This window comes from Gekko japonicus, unplaced genomic scaffold, assembly GCF_001447785.1.
Source record: "Gekko japonicus isolate JY-2015 unplaced genomic scaffold, Gekko_japonicus_V1.1 scaffold106, whole genome shotgun sequence".
NCBI lineage: Eukaryota > Metazoa > Chordata > Lepidosauria > Squamata > Gekkonidae > Gekko > Gekko japonicus.
The window spans coordinates 1,417,844-1,438,462 of record NW_015170890.1 but is presented as its reverse complement, the minus strand read 5'-3'; the positions used below and the strand labels follow the sequence as shown (position 1 = coordinate 1,438,462).

The following is a 20,619-nucleotide window of genomic DNA, read 5'->3' as shown; positions in this document are numbered from 1 at the left end:
TTCTTCTTCTTCTTCTTCTTCTTCTTCTTCTTCTTCTTCTTCTTCTTCTTCTTCTTCTTCTTCTTCTTCTTCTTCTTCTTCTTCTTCTTCTTCTTCTTCTTCTCTTCCTTTTATCTGTTCTAACCCAACCGCTCAGCAATTTCATTGAGTGCCCAGGAGTTTTTATATTGTGAGAAAGGGAGAAAAGTACCTCTTTTGTGTCTGTGGCCAAACTGGGTAAAAGGCCATGAGCAGTCTGCCTGATGAGAGCTCACTCCTTTGCTAGTCAGTCAGCTGGCTGGGAGTCACCCAAAGCTCTTTTCATTACTGTATTGTCATCTTTAGTTGGGTGTGGATTACTTGTGTGGATGATTCTAGCCGGTTGGGAATCAAGTAGTAAAGCAGGTGATGTTGTGCTGTTGTAGAGCCAGTGTCACTGTGGGCATTGTTATCTGAATAAAGGCCTAAGAACCTCCATCTAGTCCAGCATCTTGTTCCCTACAGTGGCTGATCAGATGCCCACAGAAGGCTCATAACAGGGGTCAAAGCTTCCTACTAATGTTAGCCCTAGCAACTGGTATTCATTGGTATACTGCCCATGACCATAAAGGTTCCATGTACCCGTCATGTCTGATAGGTGTTCTGGATCTAATTCCATGAACATGCCTTATCTTTTATTTTAGACTCTTTCTAAGCTACTGGCTTTCACTGCATTCCATGGTATCAGGATCCACGCTCTCTAAAGAAGTACTTCATTTCTTCTGTTCTGAATCTATAGCTCATCAGATTCTTTGGGTGCTCCTAAATCCTAGTATTTTGGGAAAAGGAGGAAAAACCTCTTATCTACTTTCTCCAGACCATTTTTTGTTATAAACACCTCTCCTGTCCTTCTTTAGTCACCTTTATTTCCTAATATGGAAAACTCCAAACTCTTTGCCCTTTCTGTGTAGGAAAGACATTCCAACCCTATGATCGTTTTGATTGCCCCTTGTCTGCGCCTTTCCCATCTCTACAGTATCCCTTTGGAGGTGAGCTTGCTGGACACAGTATTCCAAATGTGGCTGCACCATAATCTGTACAAGAGCATCACAGCACTGGCTATTCTATCGTCAACCACTTTCCTAAATAATCCTTGGCACAGAAGTTGCCTCATTTTCCACTGCTGCACTCACAGTTGATATTTTTTGTCAAGGTAACTGCTACAGCAGCAAGAGCTCTTTCCTGGATAGTCACTGCCAGCTTAGACATTGTGTGGGTAAAGTTGGCATTTTTTGCCTCAGTATGTATCACTGTAAACTCTTACTTCTTTGAAGCCATCAGTGAACAATTGGCAATACTTTCAAAACTACCGAAATATCTGTGAGAAGTAGAATAGGCCTGAATGTAAAACTTTTTAAATGGTATGGAAGCTATGGAAATGGATCTTATTTACAGGTTGTAAGTGGATAGATCATGCAGAACAGTTTCCAGACAGGAGGTCCAGTCCCATTCTGGTCAAGACACATGAATGACTTGCATACATCAGAAGTATCATTGTGACAACATAAGTTCAAAAAAGGTGCTTCAAGGGCAGGACAGGTTGCACATAACTGCTCCCTTCTTGTCTCAGGTGTGATGTCCATTTTCCTTTATTTATTTGTATCTATATCTTGCTTCTTATTTCATTTTCTTTCTTTCCCTAAGCTACCTGTTACTTCAGTATGTGGGCTGATGAAGAAAATTATTTCTCTTTAACCCTTACTCTCCATCTCTCTCATTTTCTTGGTGTTAATTTAATATTTATCTAGCTTCTCTTGTCTTTATTTCTTTACTTGCTTATCTCTCTCTCTCTCGCCTGCTGGGAGTCCTACAGTCCCCAGTATTTCTGCTCTGTACCTTCATCCATTCCTTAATCCATTGCTTCTCCTGTGAACTCTGTGGTCAGGACTGTAGGCGTTGCTGTCTGTTTTCCAGCATTTATGTGCTACCAATTTATGTGCTACCAAGAATCCCCAAACTACATGGAAGAGTTCTAGTGCATCAACAACAAAGGTTCAAGCCAAGGCCTTTAAGTAATGTGCATATTTCTTTGTATATGGCGACTTTCCACTCACGTGGCTTGCCACGGAGAACTGCATACTTGCTAAAGGTGAGTAGCAAATAGCAAGGCTGGGTTGTACCCACGTCTGGGTTGCATCAGTGGTTTGTCTAGTGGGTGGTCTAAATAAAAGAGGAGACAATTTTATTGAATATTAAAACAAGATGGCTTTCCTGGGTCTTGGTAAATCGAATGCATCCTATTAAAACCTGTGGTTGCTTGCTGTTCATTAACAGTAAATCAAGGTGTACGAAATGGAAATGCCAAGGGTGCTGCTGTTGCTGTGCTGCACTTGGTTTTAAAGGCAGGAATGTTGCTTCTTGCCCCAGACTTGGCGCGAACCATAGTATTTGATGTTCCCAGATCAACTAAACAATAACCCTGTGCCAACATGGCCTGCAGTAACTGCAGTGAAGAGCTTCAGCTTTGGCAGGAGCATGGGCAGTATAATCAAGTGTGGCACATTGTCCGAGTGGCAGAGACATTAAAGGATTTCTTACAGAGGTCTGGCTTTTGCCATTATGCTTGATTAAATCCTTTTTAGGCTGTATAGTATCGCAGATGCCTTTAGCCTGTAATGATTTGTGCAGCAAAATTAATCTGTTGGCAAAATGTTACAGCTCCAAGCTTATTCCCTCTTTGACCATCTGAATAAGACATTTGAGACAATCTGTTGGAAAGACCTAGGTACGGTTCAATGATTAAATGTACAATTATGCTAAAAGTAGAATTAAAGGACATTAAGCTCACTATAGCAGCATTGATAGATATGACTTAGTGTAATCTAACTAATCTTGATTTTTCTAGCTTGCTGCAATGGGCATTATCCATGCAAGTAAAATCTCTGACAAACCTGTTACACACGTAGTTACACTGGAGCAGGTCTTAGAGTTTCCCCCTTTATTGTCACTTGAATAGGAATATTATGGGCAAGGTATTAACTGTAAGACCTCCTTTATTTAAAGATGGGATCACTTAGGTAGGATGCATGTTTCTATGTAATCATGTCTATCATTACACTGGGTTGGATCCTATACCTCCTTTCCTTTAGGGCAGTAAGCGTTCCACTGGTGGAGGGGGTCTGCAGAGGCAAGGGGTGGTGTCAACCATTTCTCCTCTTCACTGTAGCTGCCTGTTCTGCATAGCTGCTTAGTCCACATGAGTCCCCCATTTGTTGGTATTGCCTCTCTGGCCCTTTCTGGCAACTCTTGGGGAAAGCAGAAGAATACAAGCCACAGTCTGAATTCATTTTGCATTCAGGAAATAATGATTTTGACATCTGGGTAACAGGAGTGAACAGAAGGTAGACTGCAATTCCCCAGTGGCCCTCTGGCCAGTTTACAGTGACTCATTTAGTACAGGGGTTGTTGCAAAGAATGCTGAACTAGGTGGTCTGTGGACTGATCTAGATATGCAAAATTAAGATAATTTAAGATTGGTTAAGTCTTAACTGTTTTTTTTTTGGGGGGGTAGCTTGTGTTTTGTAAGCCTGAGACACTGGTCGACTATGGGGATTCTAGTTTTTTTAAAAAACCCTTGCAAGTCTGAAGTTAGCACCCTCCTGCTGCATGTAAATATACAAAGTTGGTGTGACAAAAGGAAAATCACAAATTCTGTTTTCGGAACTGCACAGTGAGATGAAAGATTCATAAGGACTATTTGTAAAAGAACCTATACATTGCTCTTCTCTGATGCTGCTATTGTAGAGGCCCTCAAATTTGTTGTCTTGCATTGACAGGATTCTTGAACTTTCTAGCCAGTTTGGTGAATGAGCCTCCTAGCCTATTACTCAGCTTAACCCTGGAAAGAGTTCATGTTGCATATTGTGAAGATGCTTAGGGTCAAAGTAGGCTGGTTTCCTGCCTGTGGTGGTTCTTAAGAGTAGCCTTTGAATTTAAAAATCAGGTAAGAACCTCCAGGAGTCAAATCAGTGGTGCTAGATAGTCATAACGTATTGCTTTCCCCTCTATTTTTTTTGCTTTTCGTATTGTGAAATGAGGGTTGGGTGTATGCCTGTGTGGCTGCTTGGAGGCTAGAAGTCTTCTTTCCCATAATATTCTACAGTGGCCTAGGAAGTCGATTTAGTAGCAGTCAGAAGATGAAGATAATACTCTGGTAAAATGACCCCTCTAGGCCCTTGTCTTTAACCACTGAGAATGAGGGACTGGTCTTCACTTGCTAGACCTCAGCAAGGAGTTGACCTCTTTCCAGCCTTTCTCCCTTCTCCTATGCAGTCTCTTTCTCATATCTCTCTTTGTTGTTGCCACGGGCCTCCGAGTCAATTGAAGTCTGACAGCTGGAGCCAGACTCTCTTTACAAGTATCAGAATCTTCTCTCAGGCCTCATGGGAGGACAGAGCAAAAACTTGGGAAATCTCACTGGCTAGAGATATTCTTGACTGTGCAAGCTCTCTTTTATCTTAGTGTGCATGAACCTAAAGCTTGGGGCTTTGTTCTTCTGTCTGTTTCACCTTGCAGGTACTCCTACCATGCAGAAACCTATGGCTTGTCATGTGCATCATGCCTCTGCACAGGTATAATGTTATCACTACTACTAGGCTTCTTGCTAATGCCCCACAACTGGAAAATTAGTCAGGAAATTGCTTTTGAGATGCATGATATGTTCAAATGATCCCTTTACAGAAGAACCTGCTTGCACATCGGGGGCCTGCAAAACAAAAACCTGCGCTGACTGCATGCAATCTCACCTGAAAGGCTAGACTTGAGTGAAATAGCTTGTGAAGGATCATACCCAAATTTAATACGACCCTTACTGGGAGAGTCATTCAGTGAAATAGGTTTTAACGGGATTTGGTTTTCAAGTGTTGTTATGATACTGTTCTTTTGTACATTCTCTTTCTCCCAGAATAATTGTTACAGAATATTTTTAACATTCTAATCTAGACTCTTGAATGGTTGGGGAAATCCTGGTTCTTTATGAAGCTTTCATTTTTATTGTTTTGGAGTATTCAGTGGTCAAAACGTATTTATTACCTCTGTCTACAGAGACCATAATGAGATCACCAAATGCCTCTGTTCTCTCTGGTGCAAGCTAGGGTTTGCTTCGCTTGTTTGTGGAAAGAGCTAGATTCTCGGGATTCCACAACTGATTTTTATGTCAGGCTTGCCTATGCTGGCTATGTAGTGAATAATTTTAATAAGTTAAACCTGCTGCATTTGGGGTGGGGGGAAGGGGGGGGTGTCACTGGAAGTTCACAGTTAAAGACCGATTTAGAAAAAGGTTGGTTTCTTATTCAGTTAACCTGCAAGACAGTATGTTGTTTTTGTTAGGAGGGAAATATCTGTTTTATTGTGAATATTGTGTTCCACTGCTGCTTATATTAATATAAAATATAATTATGTGAAAAGAGATTTGAGGTGTTTTTAAATTTAGGGCAAAACCAATAGAGGTTTGCTCTTTGATCATATAAGCTCTTTGCTTCTCATTTATTTCCTCCTTTTGATAGCTACTGTAATTAAAATATATTTGTCTTGGAATCTATGGTGTTTTCAGAACAGATAAATTGTGTTCATTCTGGTACTTCCCATCCCAGTGTCATCAAATACCTCACGCTGATCCTGGCCCTCAGAGTGTGGATCAAAAAATCTGCACAATAGGGACACCTAGGGATATCGTCAAATAAACTTAGAGGAACCTCCAGGATCCAGGATCCAGGATCCACACACACACATATACATACACATACACATACATACACAGAGAGAGAGAGAGAGAAAGAGAGAGAGAGAGAGTTTTAAAAAGGTCACGAAGGGTTTAAAATCTCTGAAAGTTAAAAGGTCTTGCAAGATCTCATCTGCCATCATGGACATCTCCCAAGATGCAGTGACAGGGCTGGGGGAGGGAAGGGGAAAGCTTGGGTATACTCAGTGGTTTTTTTTCCCCCCCCCCCCCCAGTATGAGAAGCTGCTTATAAAAGGTCTTTTTGTTTCATTTTGGGAGAGCAACACTACCTTTAGACAGTGTTATTTGACAGCTTGGTAGGTCACATTGGCTGTTATTGAGGAGCAAGGACAGAGTGCATTAGAGCCATCAATAGTAATTTTCCCGTATAGAGTGTAATAGTAAATTGATCAGTGCCTTACTGGAGTGTCCTCTGGAAAAGGTGACTTAATAGTGGTCATGGTTGCCGTGTTCTTTTGTACTCATTAGCAGAGCATTCCTCACGTTTGTCCTGAGCTGTGCATTGGAAGGCGTCATCAGTAACTCACCTAATTTATACTAAGGCATCTTTTCCTTCTGTGCTTATAATGGTTATAAGCATATTTCCAGGTTGCCATTACTGGAAAGTAGAGTTTGTGTTGTCTTGTTCTCACCTTGCCTCCACTTCATGTTGCTTATTTGACTCTTATTTGAACAATCCCCCCCCCCCACTATGAGTTCTGGAAAGAACTGGTGTTTTCAATCATTATAAAGCAGGGAGGTGCCACAGAGAAAAGAAGTGCTGCAAAGAGCTGCCATAGGCCCCCAGATAAAAATTCCCTCTCAGGGAATTCTTCGGTCATGTAAACTTTTAGTTAGTTAACTGGGGACCATTTCAGACATTTTTTTACTGTCATTGGGTGGGATTCAGAGTGCTGTGGAGAAATTTTACTCTCTCATAAGGACTTCTCAGCTCCCAGCAGTTGGGGGTCCCTCTAGGGTGGCAACCCATGGGGGATGCTGCTAGAAGGAAATATTCCTTTTCCCATGTGGACACACTCTCAGCCACCTGTTTAGGAATGGTGATAGTGACTATTGACCACTATCTTTATACATGTCGTCATTCCTTTGTGATAGATCTGCATGTATCTGTGTCCTTCCCAGATGTTTGTTTAGAAAAAAACCCTTCTATGGAGCAGGTTCTAAACATATTAATCACACAAAAAATGAACACTTACACTGTTTGGGGGGGGCATGGCGGTGTATATGGGGCCCCTCTGCTCTGAGACTCTCTGCCTCTTCCTGCTAAGTCAGGACTGCACAATATATGACTGACCAGCCCTGTGTATGTATATAACCTGCTAAGTTTTGGCAACCTCTCTGTTTTTGCACAACCTGGCAAGCAGCAAAACCAATTTATTGAGGCTTTGAGCTTCCGTATTTGATGGCAGACTCAAAAGTTGTACAGTCTGGTTCAGGGCCAGTGGTGTGTATGGAGTGGCCCTTCAAGACACATCTTAGTGTGTGTTCAAAAATTAACGTTAACAGCAGCCTGAAATATTTTTTTCATTAATTAGTAATTCAGATTGCATGAAAATAAAGGGTTTAGTGGATGCATGAGTGCATTGATGTATATGTACACATTTGTTGTTTTCAGAACAATCAGTTTTAATGATTTCCTAGGAAAAGTCAAACGTTGATGATTTGCGGGGGTGTGCCATGCCCTCAAGGCCTTTGGGATCTTCCGGCGGAACACTGTTTCCCCAGTGCTGAACAAGAAGCTTTTTCTCGTGCTTGCTCATGTGTACCTTCAGGGCGAAAAAACTGACAGCAGCATTTCTAGAGTTGCAAGCGATTTGTAGTTAAGCTCACTGATCCTGGGTCATGTGATTAGAAATGTAGGCAGCAGATTCATGCTGAATTGACATCATGCCTTTCAGATTCACTGGGAAATTAAAAAGAAGGTGGGGGTAGGACAGAGAGGGAAAGGGTTCTCTCGTCTCCTCTTCCTGGTGGTGGTACTAATTCGTAGCTCCAGCTTTTACTATTCAGGGACATAGCAGTGGCAACCGAAATCAGCAGTGCTGTTTATGTAGCTCGGGACGCTCGATGAGGTCGAGTTGGATGCAAAGCACGCCTGCTGTAGAAACCTCTCCTGTAAGTCCTGGTGCTCCTTCTGATAAGTTCTCCCCTCTTGTGGTTCATTTTCAGGCTAAGCTCTATACTTGGCAAGCGCGTGGTTTCCTACTTTGCAGCCGCTGTGAGACGGTGGAATGGGATTGTGTACACTGAGCCTTTTTATGTACTAATATTTAAAATTGACGCTGTTTGAGCGAATGCTAAGGGCAAGCATTGTCTGCAGGAATATGTTGTCCTACGTGTGGCTTGACTGTGGAAGAAAGGTTATTTTACTTCTCCTGACAGGGGAGGACAAGTTGTTTTACTCTTCCTGCTGCAGATTGCAAAGCTGTCTAGTTATGCCTGATGTACTTAAGGAGGTGCTGCCTAAGTAGGCAGTTCTGCAGCTTGGTAATTAATGGTGTGGGTGGGTGAGAAGAGCAGATTCAATCCCATCATGGTTGGGGTGTGTGCAAATTTATTTATATAAGGTAATGTTACTTTTTGGAAGCTGTCTGTTGATCATATTCTGGTTAAACGGATTGTAGTTGGAGCATGGTTATATAATGTTGCTTGTACTGAGTAAAAGGCAGAGAAACCCCCCCCCCCCAAAAAAAATCTTGGATTAGGTGGAAGTTCTCAAAACCAATTTTTTTTCCTCTCCAAAAAGAGAATTCAATTACTTGTAGAAGAACGAGCAAGTTGTTGCCTTTAATTTTTCTTCTTCTGAAACTGAAATTCTTTGGTCTGTCTTTTCCCCTTTACAGTTACATTCTTACAACTACTTCTGTAACTATCTAAAATTATTTATTGATCTGTTTCACAAGAACAGATATTGCTGTGGAGCTATGGCTGTGCTTTCATCAGATAAAATATAAATGAAACTAAATTTCCCATGGAGTTTAGTTATACCCAAGCAGTGATACAGCCTCAAGACATGTGAGTGGTCAAGGCTGTAACTGTGCAAGAACAAGCTCTCTCCTCTTTACCTCCCCCAGAGAGGTGGAAGTGCTAGCCTAACCCAGATATTTAATGCTTTTAGGACTACTTATGCTGTGGTTGAGATCATGGGATATGGATATCAAATCTGGTGATGCAAGTGTGGTTCTTTTTACATATACCATGTCACAGGGAAGAGTCGTTAGTTATAAATGGTATAATTTCCCCTGACTCTGAAGTGAAAACAGGATTTGGTCTCTTAAACATTAGCTAATATGCTCAGAAAAATGTTCAGTTGTATAATGTCTTCTTTAACATAAAAAAACAAAATATATGTAAGAGCCACCAGGTGTCTAGGCCCTGGTAGTGGCACAACTATATTATTGAAATCACTGGCTGACTGGTTTTATTTTCACCACAGATCTGAGTTGTTAAGTAGCTGGCCTGGTTGTGGTGGATTGGCTAGTGGGGGAGTGGGGAATGCACAATGATTGGCACATCTCTCAGGAGAAAACTGAACAACATTTTGATACACGTGTCTCAGTGAATAAGATGACAGCATGGGTGGTGTTGGATAGGAAATGCTCAGATTCATTCTGACTACTCTCTATATGACTGTTATGCAGATTCTCAGTGCTGTGGAAATCCTTACTGATAATCTCAGAGGGTATCCATGTTGGTCTGCAGTAGAACAGCTATCTTCGAGTTCAGGAGCACCGTAGAGTCCAACAAGATTTGGGGAGTATAAGCTTTAGTAGAAGATCCTACTATGGGTGCTTCCCCCCCCCCATTAACTTTTATTAGCCTTGGTCCTTCCAATCTGGACTTTCTTGTGTAGGACTAGAGAACTGTTCACCTCTTGGGGCAGGGGCTGTCTTTCAGTATCTTTCAAACTTGCAGTCTTCTTGCCTAACTCTTGAAAGCTCTGTGTTATGCTTGTTCCAGTAGGGCTGATCTTATGGTCTTACACTGCTGTGGAACTCTTGAAAGTTTATACCCCCAAAATCTTGTTGGCCTCTAAGGTTGCTACTGGACGTGAATATAGCTTATTCATAATCTTTGTTACAATTCCATAAGGCCTGCAAGACGGAGCTCTTCCACCAGGCATTTGAGTGAGATGCCACCAGTGTTCCCTTTAAGCTGAGTTAGTGTGAACTAGCTCACAGTTCTTTAGCCTCTGGCTCACAGGTTTTTGCCTTAACTCGGGAAGGAGGGCTCCAGAGCAAGCTAGTTGATGCAGTCGCCAAACTGCTTGCTCACAACTTTAATGCCAGGAGCTCACAAAGTGGAATTTTTGCTCACAAGGTTCCGCAGCTTAGAGGGAACATTGGATGCCACATATAACACATTAAGTTAAAACCAGAGCCTTATCCTGGAATTTTTACCATCTGCTATTACTATTACTGACACCTGTTGTGGATTGTTGTTTCGCTGTCTTACTTGCAATATCTATGTATAGTACTTTAGAATTGTTGCATGATTTTATTCTATTTAATTTTTTTAAAATGTAAGCCGCCCTGAGCCTGCCTTGGTGGGACGGGTGGGGTATAAATCAAATAAATAAATAAATAAATAAAAATAAAATCGTCCCTGAACAGCCCTATCATTGAGCTTACATCAATTCATGCCAAAATGTGTTTTGTGTGTCTAGATGGTGATACTTGGGTATGTGTTCATCTGTTTTTAGTGTTCAACTCGCGAATCGATTCTGGTTGAAGATGAGGTGACAGATACTGAAGATAATGCAGAGGATGATTTAGGAGTTATGGATGATCAGCGGAGCATAATTCTTCATCTCATCTCACAACTGAAACTTGGAATGGACCTAACCAGGGTATGCAAATAACATTTTCTTTTAAAATTACCTGGTGTCAGATTGTCAGCCTCTTCTGAAGATCGACTATGAGGATGTTGTGCTTTTATTTCTTTCAAGTTTTGTCTCATAAGGCATTTGATTCATTTTACTAGTCAGAGAGAAAGGCTGTGCTGGAGAAGGTTTTCAGGTGTTGACTCATGTACATATAGTATAAACAGTGTCACACTGCTTTTGTTTGCATTTACTGTACTTATACCAACAACTGACTCTTTGGCGCTTGTGACCTGTTCTTAGGCAGACAAGAAGAGCTGAATAAATTAATGAATCGAGGACCCTGGCCTGCCTCTGTTTTGTCTACAACGCTGCTCTGCCACCTCTACACCTTTTCAACAGCTCTTCCCTTCTAATGTTCAAAGAAAATTAATTCACAAATATAAACAGCAGTGTTAATTTTCTCCTTTTGTGGAATCAGCACTGCTTTTGAAGCCCATGTGAACCAATGTAACACAAGAGAGCTGTGTGTCTGGTTGAAATAAGAGTATGATTGGCTGCTTTTCTGGCTGCTGAAAGAGAGTTTTGCCACTATAAAATGGCAGTTATTACATAAAACAGGCCAGAAACATAACAGTTGAGATCCCACTATGGGTACTTTCCCCCTAAAAACTTTTATTAGCTTTGATCCTTCCAGTCTGGACTTTCTTGTGTAAGACGAGAGAACTGTTCATCTCTTGGGGCAAGGGCTTACTTTCAGAGTCTTTCAAACTTTCAGTCTTCTTGCCTAACAGTCATAGACTGGCAACTGTAAATTCAGTTTTGATTAAGATTGTGGTCTAATGGACAGAGCTCCTTCCCTTCCCTGGGTAGCTCAGTTCAAAATGGCCAAGATTCTCTCTCTACATGTTGCTTAGAAGGTTTTCTTTATGTAGAAAATTTATATGTCTGTCCAGAGACCTCAACCTTCCAGGTACAATAGAGAGCCCCATCCTTGAAACTGACTGTATTTAGCATCTCTTTTTCAAATGTGGTAGCCAGATCTGGACACGGCACTTCAGTTGTACTGCTGATTGTCACGCTGGTTAAATGATGTTAAGGTTCATTGTGTTCAGCACTTACTGTAAGAGCACTGCAAAAATCTCTTCTTATACCAGTCTGTTACAGTCAACATTTGTCATTTTCCTAAACAGAGGAAGGTCAGAAAGCCATCGATTTTTGGTTGGTGTGGTAACCTGAGATACTGATGTTCAGAATGCTTTCCTGAATAATTCATAAAAAGAAAAATGGCTTCTAGTTCTGACCTCACAAAGTGGATGAATATAAAGGACAGTTAGGGAAAAGGCGATGGTGAAATGTCTATTTTCCCTTGAGTTAAATGCATTAACAAGCAGATTCAACAGAATACTATTAAATATGTATTTGCATGTTTGAGCACATTGTGGAGAACTTTTTCAATCAGAACGGGCGATCTGATACTGGTAAAAGGAATGAGACTGTGTTTTGCAATGGCAACCTCCCTCTTCGAAAGGGGTATGCATCTGAATACCAGTTGCTTGGAGGAACAATAGGGGGAGGTTATGGTCTCCATGTTATGCTTGTTCCATTAGGGCTGATCTTACGGTCTTACACTGCTATTTTGTTTTTGTGACCACTTCATTCAGATGGCAGAGTTGTATAATGGTACATGTACATGTATACTGGATCAGTTTTCATAGAGTTTGAAGGGGCGTTATATGCCTTTTAGTCCAACCTTGTGCTCAGTGAAGGCAATCAAAAGCTGGAGCATTCCTGTTGCTTGCCTGTCCAGTCTGTGCTTGAAAACATCATAAAGGGAAATCCCCTTCCCCCACATTCAGCAAATTGGTTCCATTTTCCAGCTGCTCTTGCTGCGAGGACATTTCTCCTAAGGTTCCCTGAGTATCTACCCTCCTATAGGCCCATTAGATCTAGTGTTAACCTTTGTAGCTACACAAAACAAGTCTTTGCCTTGTGACCAATGCTCCCTCTAAGCTGTGGGGTCTTGTGAGCAAAAATTCTACTTTGTGAGCGACTGGCATTAATGTTCTGAGCAATCGATTTGGCTGCTGTATAAAGTAGTTTGCTTTGGAGCCATCTTTTCTGAGCAAAGACAAAAATGTATGAGCCGGAGGCTAAAAAACTGTGATCTAGCTCACGCTAACTCAGCTTAGAGGGAACATTGCTTGTGACAGGCCTTCAAGTGTGCCTTCTTCAGGCTGAACTTATCATGCTTGTTCAGCCAATCCTCAGAGGATTTGCTTTCCAGACCCCAAACACCTTTGTTGCTCTCTTCTGAAACTGTTGCAGTATTTCAGCATGTTTCTTAAAGTGTAGTGCCTAGAACTGGACACAAGTATTCCAACTTAGATCTGAGCAGTGCAGAATAAAGATGGGAAAGCCATGCTTCTGAAGTCACATTAGCTTTTTTTTTGCAGCCACATCACACTGCTGACTCTTTGTTCAGGTGACTGGTTTCAACTTGAAATCCTTGTCATGTGTACTGCTGCTGGGCCAGATATTGCCTAGCCTCTACTTGTGTATTTAATTCTCTTTTCCTAAATGTAGATCTTGGTATGTTTAGAAAACACAGCCCTCCTTGAAGTTGTACAGCCCGGCTTGTAGGCTATTGAGTTCTTGAGATTAGATGTCTGTCTGCACTGCATGCAGATTAATTGATCTAGAATATGAGGCAGACAATACTTTGTGTAAGGAATGCCTCTTCAAAAGAAGATAACTCTAACCCCTCTCCATTCTTTCACTCAGATTGGGTTAAAGATAATCTATTCCAACTAGATAGCTTGAATTCCGTTCAGTTGGTTTCCCCACTTTTAAAGCCTTCGAAAAGAGGGAGGAATGCTTTGGGTTTGCATGTTTATGCAATGCCAGATGATAGTCAAGGTTGTAAAGGTGGCAGATCTTTGTTGGCTTTTTTCTTTGTGCCCTTCACCTTCTCTTCTCTCCCCTGCCTCCAGAAGACAGAAGGGTGTTGCTGTCTTGCAGTTCATTAACCTGCTAAAAGAAGTCTCCTGAGTTTGATTCCAGTCTTAAGGAGTGTACCACCTAATGGGTTTGCTTCTGTTTTATTGAAAAGGAACATTAGATCTCTTCCTGAGGCTATTCTCCAATGTAAATGTTTTAATGTGTGCAAAACAACAATATTATGGCACCTTTAAAGACTCGAGAATATATTGTGGCATAAACTTTTGTGAACCAGAGTCTGTTTGGCTGGAGACACGAAATAATCTAACAAAATGGGTCCTGGTTCATGGAATGTTGTGCCACAATAAATTCATTAGTCTTTAATGTGCCATGTGACTCTTTGCTATTTGGCTGCAGGCAGACTAAATAGCAAGCAACCCCTCTGGGTTTTACAATGCATAGTTTTAAATGTTTTGAAAGCACAAGAACTTTCTTAATTTGGAACCAATAATAAATACTTTCTTTTGGGTGTCATTGTTGCCATTGCTCCCAGAGAATAATTAGGACATGATTTTATTTGCATATGTTTAATTTTAAGATTGCTAGTTAATAAGCATTCAGGCTTTGCTCATGCATGCCCCTCACAAAGCCTGATGAATATATTAAAAAAGCTTAAAGCAATGCATGCCACATTCACAATCTGAACTGGGCATTGTGCATGTGGGAATTGAGGAGAACACACAACTCACATGTGACTGTTGCACAGGGTAAAGACCGTGGACCCAGCGTACATGTCCATAATGTGTGAATCTGCTCTTATTCTTCTCTAGCCAACATTCTTTTAGAAGTGACTGTTTCTCCTCTTCCCCCTTTCCCATGTAGGAAGCAGACAAAGCTATTAATGAATAATTAATTCAGAGGTGACAGTGAAAACAACTTGGTCATAGTATATAGATTCCTCAACAATTTGGTTATTGTCCAGGAAAAATGTTAACAGATTTTAGTGCTTTCCAGGTGGTTGGTTCAGCTCTTAACTGTAGGACTAGAAGGCAATCACTTAGTGGGACTGGTGGGTTGCTGCTTAATCACCTTTATGAGTGTCTTTGCATATCTATCGTAGGTAAGGCTTGTTCTGATAAAGGGATGCAGGAAATTTTGATTAACACTCAGGGGAGTGGCCTAATCTCAGAGGAAATATTCTTTCTCTGGGAGCAAAATCATCAGCTTATTAGGTTGCAGGCTGAGAGGAGATGAGTTTCCTTTATGGAGGCAAATAAGCAGGGTGGAGATGAGCATTTGGCCAACTGCCAGGATGGAACAAGACAGATGGCTGTGTAGATATCCTGAGCTGAGCCTTAAAGGTTTTGGTACATGTACCTTAATTTGATTGGAGAAAGGGTGCATGTGGGGATCTGCTCCCAGTTTCATGGTAGATTTAAAGTGAAACCCATCCAATCCAGCTGGAAGGGTTAATAGTTCTGGGCGCCTGCCAGAAGCACACAAGTCAAGGTCTGGGGAACTGAGCAGTAGAGCTGTCTGTCTTGACCAGCCTCTGTTTTTCGAAGCTCTTGCATGTTTGTGTCCACACCAGGGAAGGAGAATGCTAAAATAACACCAGTGACTATACAATTTATCCTCATAAGTGAATGTTCTTTTCTTAGTTCAGTAATACCCTGTAGTGTAGGGGTGTGTAAAAAAAACCACCAGTATTTTTCGGCTTTGGGTAAATCAGACCCGAAAAATATCAGTAAATGCCGAATTTCCAGAGTAAAATACCGGTAAGGTATTCGGATTGGGGCTGTATTCGGTATTCCCAAATATATTTGGGTCCGGTTTATACCACCAGAGGGAAAGGAGGCATGTTAAAATGCCTTCTTTCCCTCTGGTAGCCCCTAGAGATTTCCCTGTCAATTTCACTCCCCACCAGTCAGCAGTGAAATTGCCTAGGGAAAGCCTGGGCTCTCTGCCTTCCCTTCTCCAGCTGACAGATTGTAGCTGGAGAAGGGCAGGCAGGGAACCTAGGCATATTTAAAATACCTTTCTTACCCTTTCCGAGATTGGGGAGCGAAAGAAAGGCATTTAAACATGCCCCCCCCCCACTTCCCCGAGCTTCTCTGCAAAAGCGGAGAGGCTTAGGGAAGGAAGAGGGCATGTTTGCATGCCTGCCCTCTGTCTTCCCAGCCTGCCCGCCGCAGCAGGGAGGTAAAGAAAGGCATTTAAACTTGTCCCCCACATTGAGGAGGGAGAGAAAAGCAGTTAAACTCAACAGCTGACAGGTGGCTCAGGCAGCTGTTAGATTTTTCAGTATAGCAAAATGAACCCGAAAAAAGCTTAATAATTACGGCCTTTTTGGGTTCAGCTATACCGGTAGCCGAATACAGATCTCTGATCTGTATTTGGCTTATGTGATACCCGAAAAATACCGACAAGGTATTTTTTCAGTTCAGCTATAGCTGAATGCACACCCGTACTATAGTGTTTTGATAACAGTTTTCCAGTGTGCTCCAGTGAATTGAGATTATATTTGGGATAAATAAGATATTTCCCTTTTAAAGATCTCAGACTGTGATCAGAGAATCTCACACAGTGTTCCAGAGGAAATGGTTGGCCACTATGTGAGACAGGATGTCGGACTAGATGTACCACTGCTCTGAATCAGCAGGGCTCTTCTTATGTTCTTATGTCTCAGAGGTGATAGTTGCTAGCTGGAGGGAGAGGGTTCCCAAATGAGAGGGGGGGATTCTTTGGTTTGGCTCATGGGCACATCACCCCCCTGAAAGATGGCAACTGGTAGAACCTCATCCCTCTATCCCAAAATATAAGGCTGGCACTGCTGCTTGTGCTCTTTGTAGGGATTCTTTAGTAAATTCAACAATCACACCATAACGTGTCCTTTATGCATTATAATATTTTTTGTTCTTTCCCCAGTCTATTTCCAAAAGCTGTTATAGATGAAGATTAAAATAGAAAACCATATGTAGGTTGTGACAGCTCTTTCTTCTCATAATATGTGTACCCTGTTACTACTTTGCAGTCTACCGCATTTGACTGCTATAGAACAGTTGCCATTTTTATAATTTGCTTCTTTAGACATAAAGACCTTTTTATGTAATCTGAATGCTGGTGCCTGCTATCTCAGGGCCTTTTCCATTTTTTGCTTTCATTAAAATTGCAATTGCAACCTGCGTGCACATTTTGATCAGGGCTCTGCTGAAGGAAGCTTAATGGCATTTGCCCCCGAAGGACTTGCTCATTATGTAAGCTCATTTGTTGTGCCCATTGTAAATGGGTGATTTTAGCGATCTGTTGGTTGTGGCCTCTGGGTACAGGCAGACTTGATTTAGTTTTCCCTATAAATCAACATTAGTACTCAGTGTTGCATAGGTGTTAAGAGAGGCATGTTGCTGAGCTTGCTGTTAACAAAGGATTTTGTTGCATTGGCTGTTCTCACAATAGTTACTGAGTAGAGATTTGCACTAGATTTGCACACAGCTGCTGGGGAAGACTTTGGCTGGCTTGTGCAGCTCCTCATTCTTTAGCTTTTTCAATATATTTATTATATTATTTTTTAAAAATCTTGTGACAGATGATGATTCAGGGCATCTTATGAAGTCAGTAATCACCGGCACAATGAATTTCAGTTGCTGTTACTGGCCATTGTGAGAGAATCAGTGCGGCAAGAGAACCAGTATGGCAAACCGTATCATTAGCCATGCACATGCTATTGGGTAGGCAGATCATTCCATATAGTCTATTATAGAACTGCTTATTATGCTACTTTTTAAATCAGCTGGGGCAAGACATATTTCGGAACAGGCCTGCCAGATCCCCAAAGTCTATCTACCTGATTTCCTTTTTCTCAGTCACTGCACAGCCAGACTGAACATGTATGTTACAGGCAAAATGGCCAGTTTGTGACTAAATGTACTCATAATGCTAAAAGCGGTTTAGGTTGCAGGATTGCATGCTCCCTTCCCTCTTGTGCACACATTCATCATCCTGTTGGATAACCCCTGCTCTATCGCATTTGTCAAGTGACTCCATCTCAGCTTTCAATCCTATGTTGTGTCATAGCACTGGTAACCAGCTGGCAAAGCAAGAATGTTGTAGAAGCAGGAACTGTCTAGTGGAGCAACTCCATGTCAGCCTGACAAGTTTAATGTGGTTTGGAGAGCGTGAGTGAAAGGAGCACAAACTAGTTGTAAGAGGAGGAGCTTGTTTAATAATTGAAGCAGGGCAAAATGTTATTGTTCTCTTCCATAATTGAAGGATGGTGATCTTTGGTGTTCCCCAGAGTGGGTTGATCAGGAAAAAAGAGGTATGCTTTGCCATGCAGATCTTTTGCGCACAGACAGATAGTGAGCCATCTTTCGGCACTCTCTAGTAGTCATCTCCACAAATGAGGTGCACCTGTTCCTGGGCATAGCTGAAAACAGTGCATTCTAAACCAAGAGAGGACATGGAATAGCACAATCTTGCAACCCTAGGAAATGGTTTTTCTTTTCACATGAGTCAAACAATTGGCAATTTTTTTTGCCATACCTTAATAATATTTAGAAAAGCTGCTGGGAGCCACATGAAATTTCCTTGCCTGCTGGCGAACTTTGTGACATGTGTTGAGTTGGCAGCTGGCTAGCAGAACTCAATTAACTTGGCTCAAACTGCTGTGCCACATTCTGTAAACAATGAATACTGTCTTTGAACAAGTGACCCACATTAGCTCAGCAGGGAGAGAGAGACATAATGAAAGAGCCCATGCAGTTTGAATAGTTTGCCCTTGTTACTGGTAGGTCCATTGAGGACTATGGTGAAATAGAGAACAGCTTGTGCATTTGACCAAGGCCTTTATTTGTTGATTCATGTTCTAAATCTGTAGTAGGTGCTTTTTGGTAGTAGGAGAAAGAAAGTTGGTTTTGGCTTAGTCAGTTCTGCAGCTGTCTTAAGTGTGTGTGTGTGTGTGTGTATGTATTTGTTATGTGTGCATGAAAACTGGCATTTGCCTTTTGTTTTCCATACAGGTAGTCCTTCCAACTTTTATTTTGGAGAAGAGGTCCCTGTTGGAGATGTATGCAAACTTCCTGGCACATCCAGACCTGTTTTTGTCGATCGCAACAGGGACCACGCCTGAGGACAGAATCATTAACTTTGTGGAGTATTACTTAACGGCCTTTCATGAAGGCCGCAAAGGAGCTGTTGCCAAGAAGCCCTACAACCCAATAATTGGAGAAACTTTTCATTGCTCTTGGGATGTGCCTAAAGACAAAGTGAAACAATCCAAAACTAATTGTGCCTCACCAGCTCCCAAGGACCATGTCAAGGGGGTTGGCCAGGATCCATCTGCGTGCTACAAGCTGAGGTTTGTAGCTGAACAAGTATCCCATCACCCACCAGTATCTTGCTTTTACTGCGAGTGCAAGGAGAAGAAGGTGTGTGCGAATGTTCATGTGTGGACCAAAAGCAAGTTCATGGGGATGTCTATAGGTGTTTCTATGGTAGGTGAAGGTAAGACACACCACCAAAAATATTACACTTCATAGCATGCTTGCCCAGCAGAAGTTAAGACAGCTTAGCAGATAAGTACCCCCTCCCGATTTTTACCACCAGCCTACCGAAAGAAAAATCTACTGGCAAGAGCAACAGCAAAGCATTTGATATACTTCTCAACTTATAGGTACTAAAAATAGTAGAAATGTCTTCTGTCTTCTAAACAATGAGATTCAGTTACTGTGTTGGTTTAGAGTACTCAGTGGATAGGAGTGGGCTGCATAGATTCATTTGGCTGTTTTTAATCTTAATTTTAATAATATGTTTATAAATATAAATATAAAACACACACACATATGTTTAATAAATATATACCCCTTGTAAGGTCAATTAAAATAGGGCAAATGCAGTACAAAAATTATATCCCTTTTATTTTTCCCCTTTAGTATATAATGACATGCAGTGTGGGGGGGGTAAGAAATCTTAGATTCAAAACTATATAAATAAATGGCTGTTTTGACTTAAATTCTTAATCCATGTTAATATGGTGCAGATTTTATTAGGTTTTATTTGTGTGTACTTCTTTCTTTGTTTTGTTTACAGCCTGTTTTTTCCACTGTACGATCAAAATTACCTCTACAGGAGGGAAGGGTGCAAAACACAGTGGCTTTGTTCAGATATAATGCCAAATTGTGGTTTGCTGCTACAAGAGCAGTCCTGGGAGAGTCTTCCTTTCATGCAGCCAGTTAATTAGAGATTTCTGGTTTGGGGGTCAGCCAAAATTTGTTACGTCCCAAAGAGTGATTAACACTTGGAATTCACTGCCACAGGAAGTGGTGGCGGCTACAAGCATGGACGGCTTCAAAAGGGAATTAGATAAGCATATGGAGCAGAGGTCCATCAGTGGCTATTAGCCACAAGGTATAGATAGGGACTCTGGGGCAAGTGATGCTCTGTCATCTTGGTGCTTGGGGGGGTCAACAGTGGGATGGCTTCTAATGTCCTGGCCCCACTGGTGGACCTCCTGATGGCACTGGTATTTCTGGCCACTGTGTGATACAGAGTGTTGGACTGGATGGGCCTTTGGCCTGATCCAACATTGGCATCTCTTATGTTCTTATGTTCTTATGTCCACACTTGCAAAATATCATTTGCAGTTTCCCTGAAAATATGGACTCCAAATCAGAATTTAAAACACTGTTTTGCAGTCAAACCCGGAAGTCCCCAGTTAGTGTGGGGGGCAGAATAGAGTGCATGATCCTGAGGATGTCTTGGGCTCATTCGTATAGTGGCAACCCATGGTTTATCGTTTTTCTGACCAAAGCTAATGAGTAAGGCAAGTGGGTTAGACCAGGTATCTGTGGGAGAACAGTGTCCTGAAGTTTGAGCTAGAAATGGGCTTATAGGCAACTGATCTTTTATTTTGCTTTTTTGAAAGATAATCTTAGCTTTTCTTCATAGAAAATTAGTTCATAATCTGAGGCTCTAAAAGCTGCCCCAAAATGCAAGCTAAATACCTTACAGAAGACATACCGTCAAATTTCTTACAGTTACTTGTGTGTTACTTCAACCATTCTGCTGATTTCCCCCAAACAAGCAACAACAAGGTTGGTTC

The 20,619-nt window shown here is 41.6% G+C and overlaps 1 protein-coding gene across 1 annotated transcript in view; it reads left to right on the top strand.

Annotated features, from left to right (window-relative positions):
* OSBPL10 (oxysterol binding protein like 10) overlaps nt 1-20,619 on the top strand; it is an 86,329-nt gene that overhangs the window by 51,435 nt on the left and 14,275 nt on the right. The window contains exons 7-8 of the mRNA XM_015418410.1: nt 10,461-10,607; nt 18,539-19,022. Of these exons, the coding sequence (XP_015273896.1) occupies nt 10,461-10,607; nt 18,539-19,022 (631 nt within the window). The remainder of the gene's footprint in view (nt 1-10,460; nt 10,608-18,538; nt 19,023-20,619) is intronic.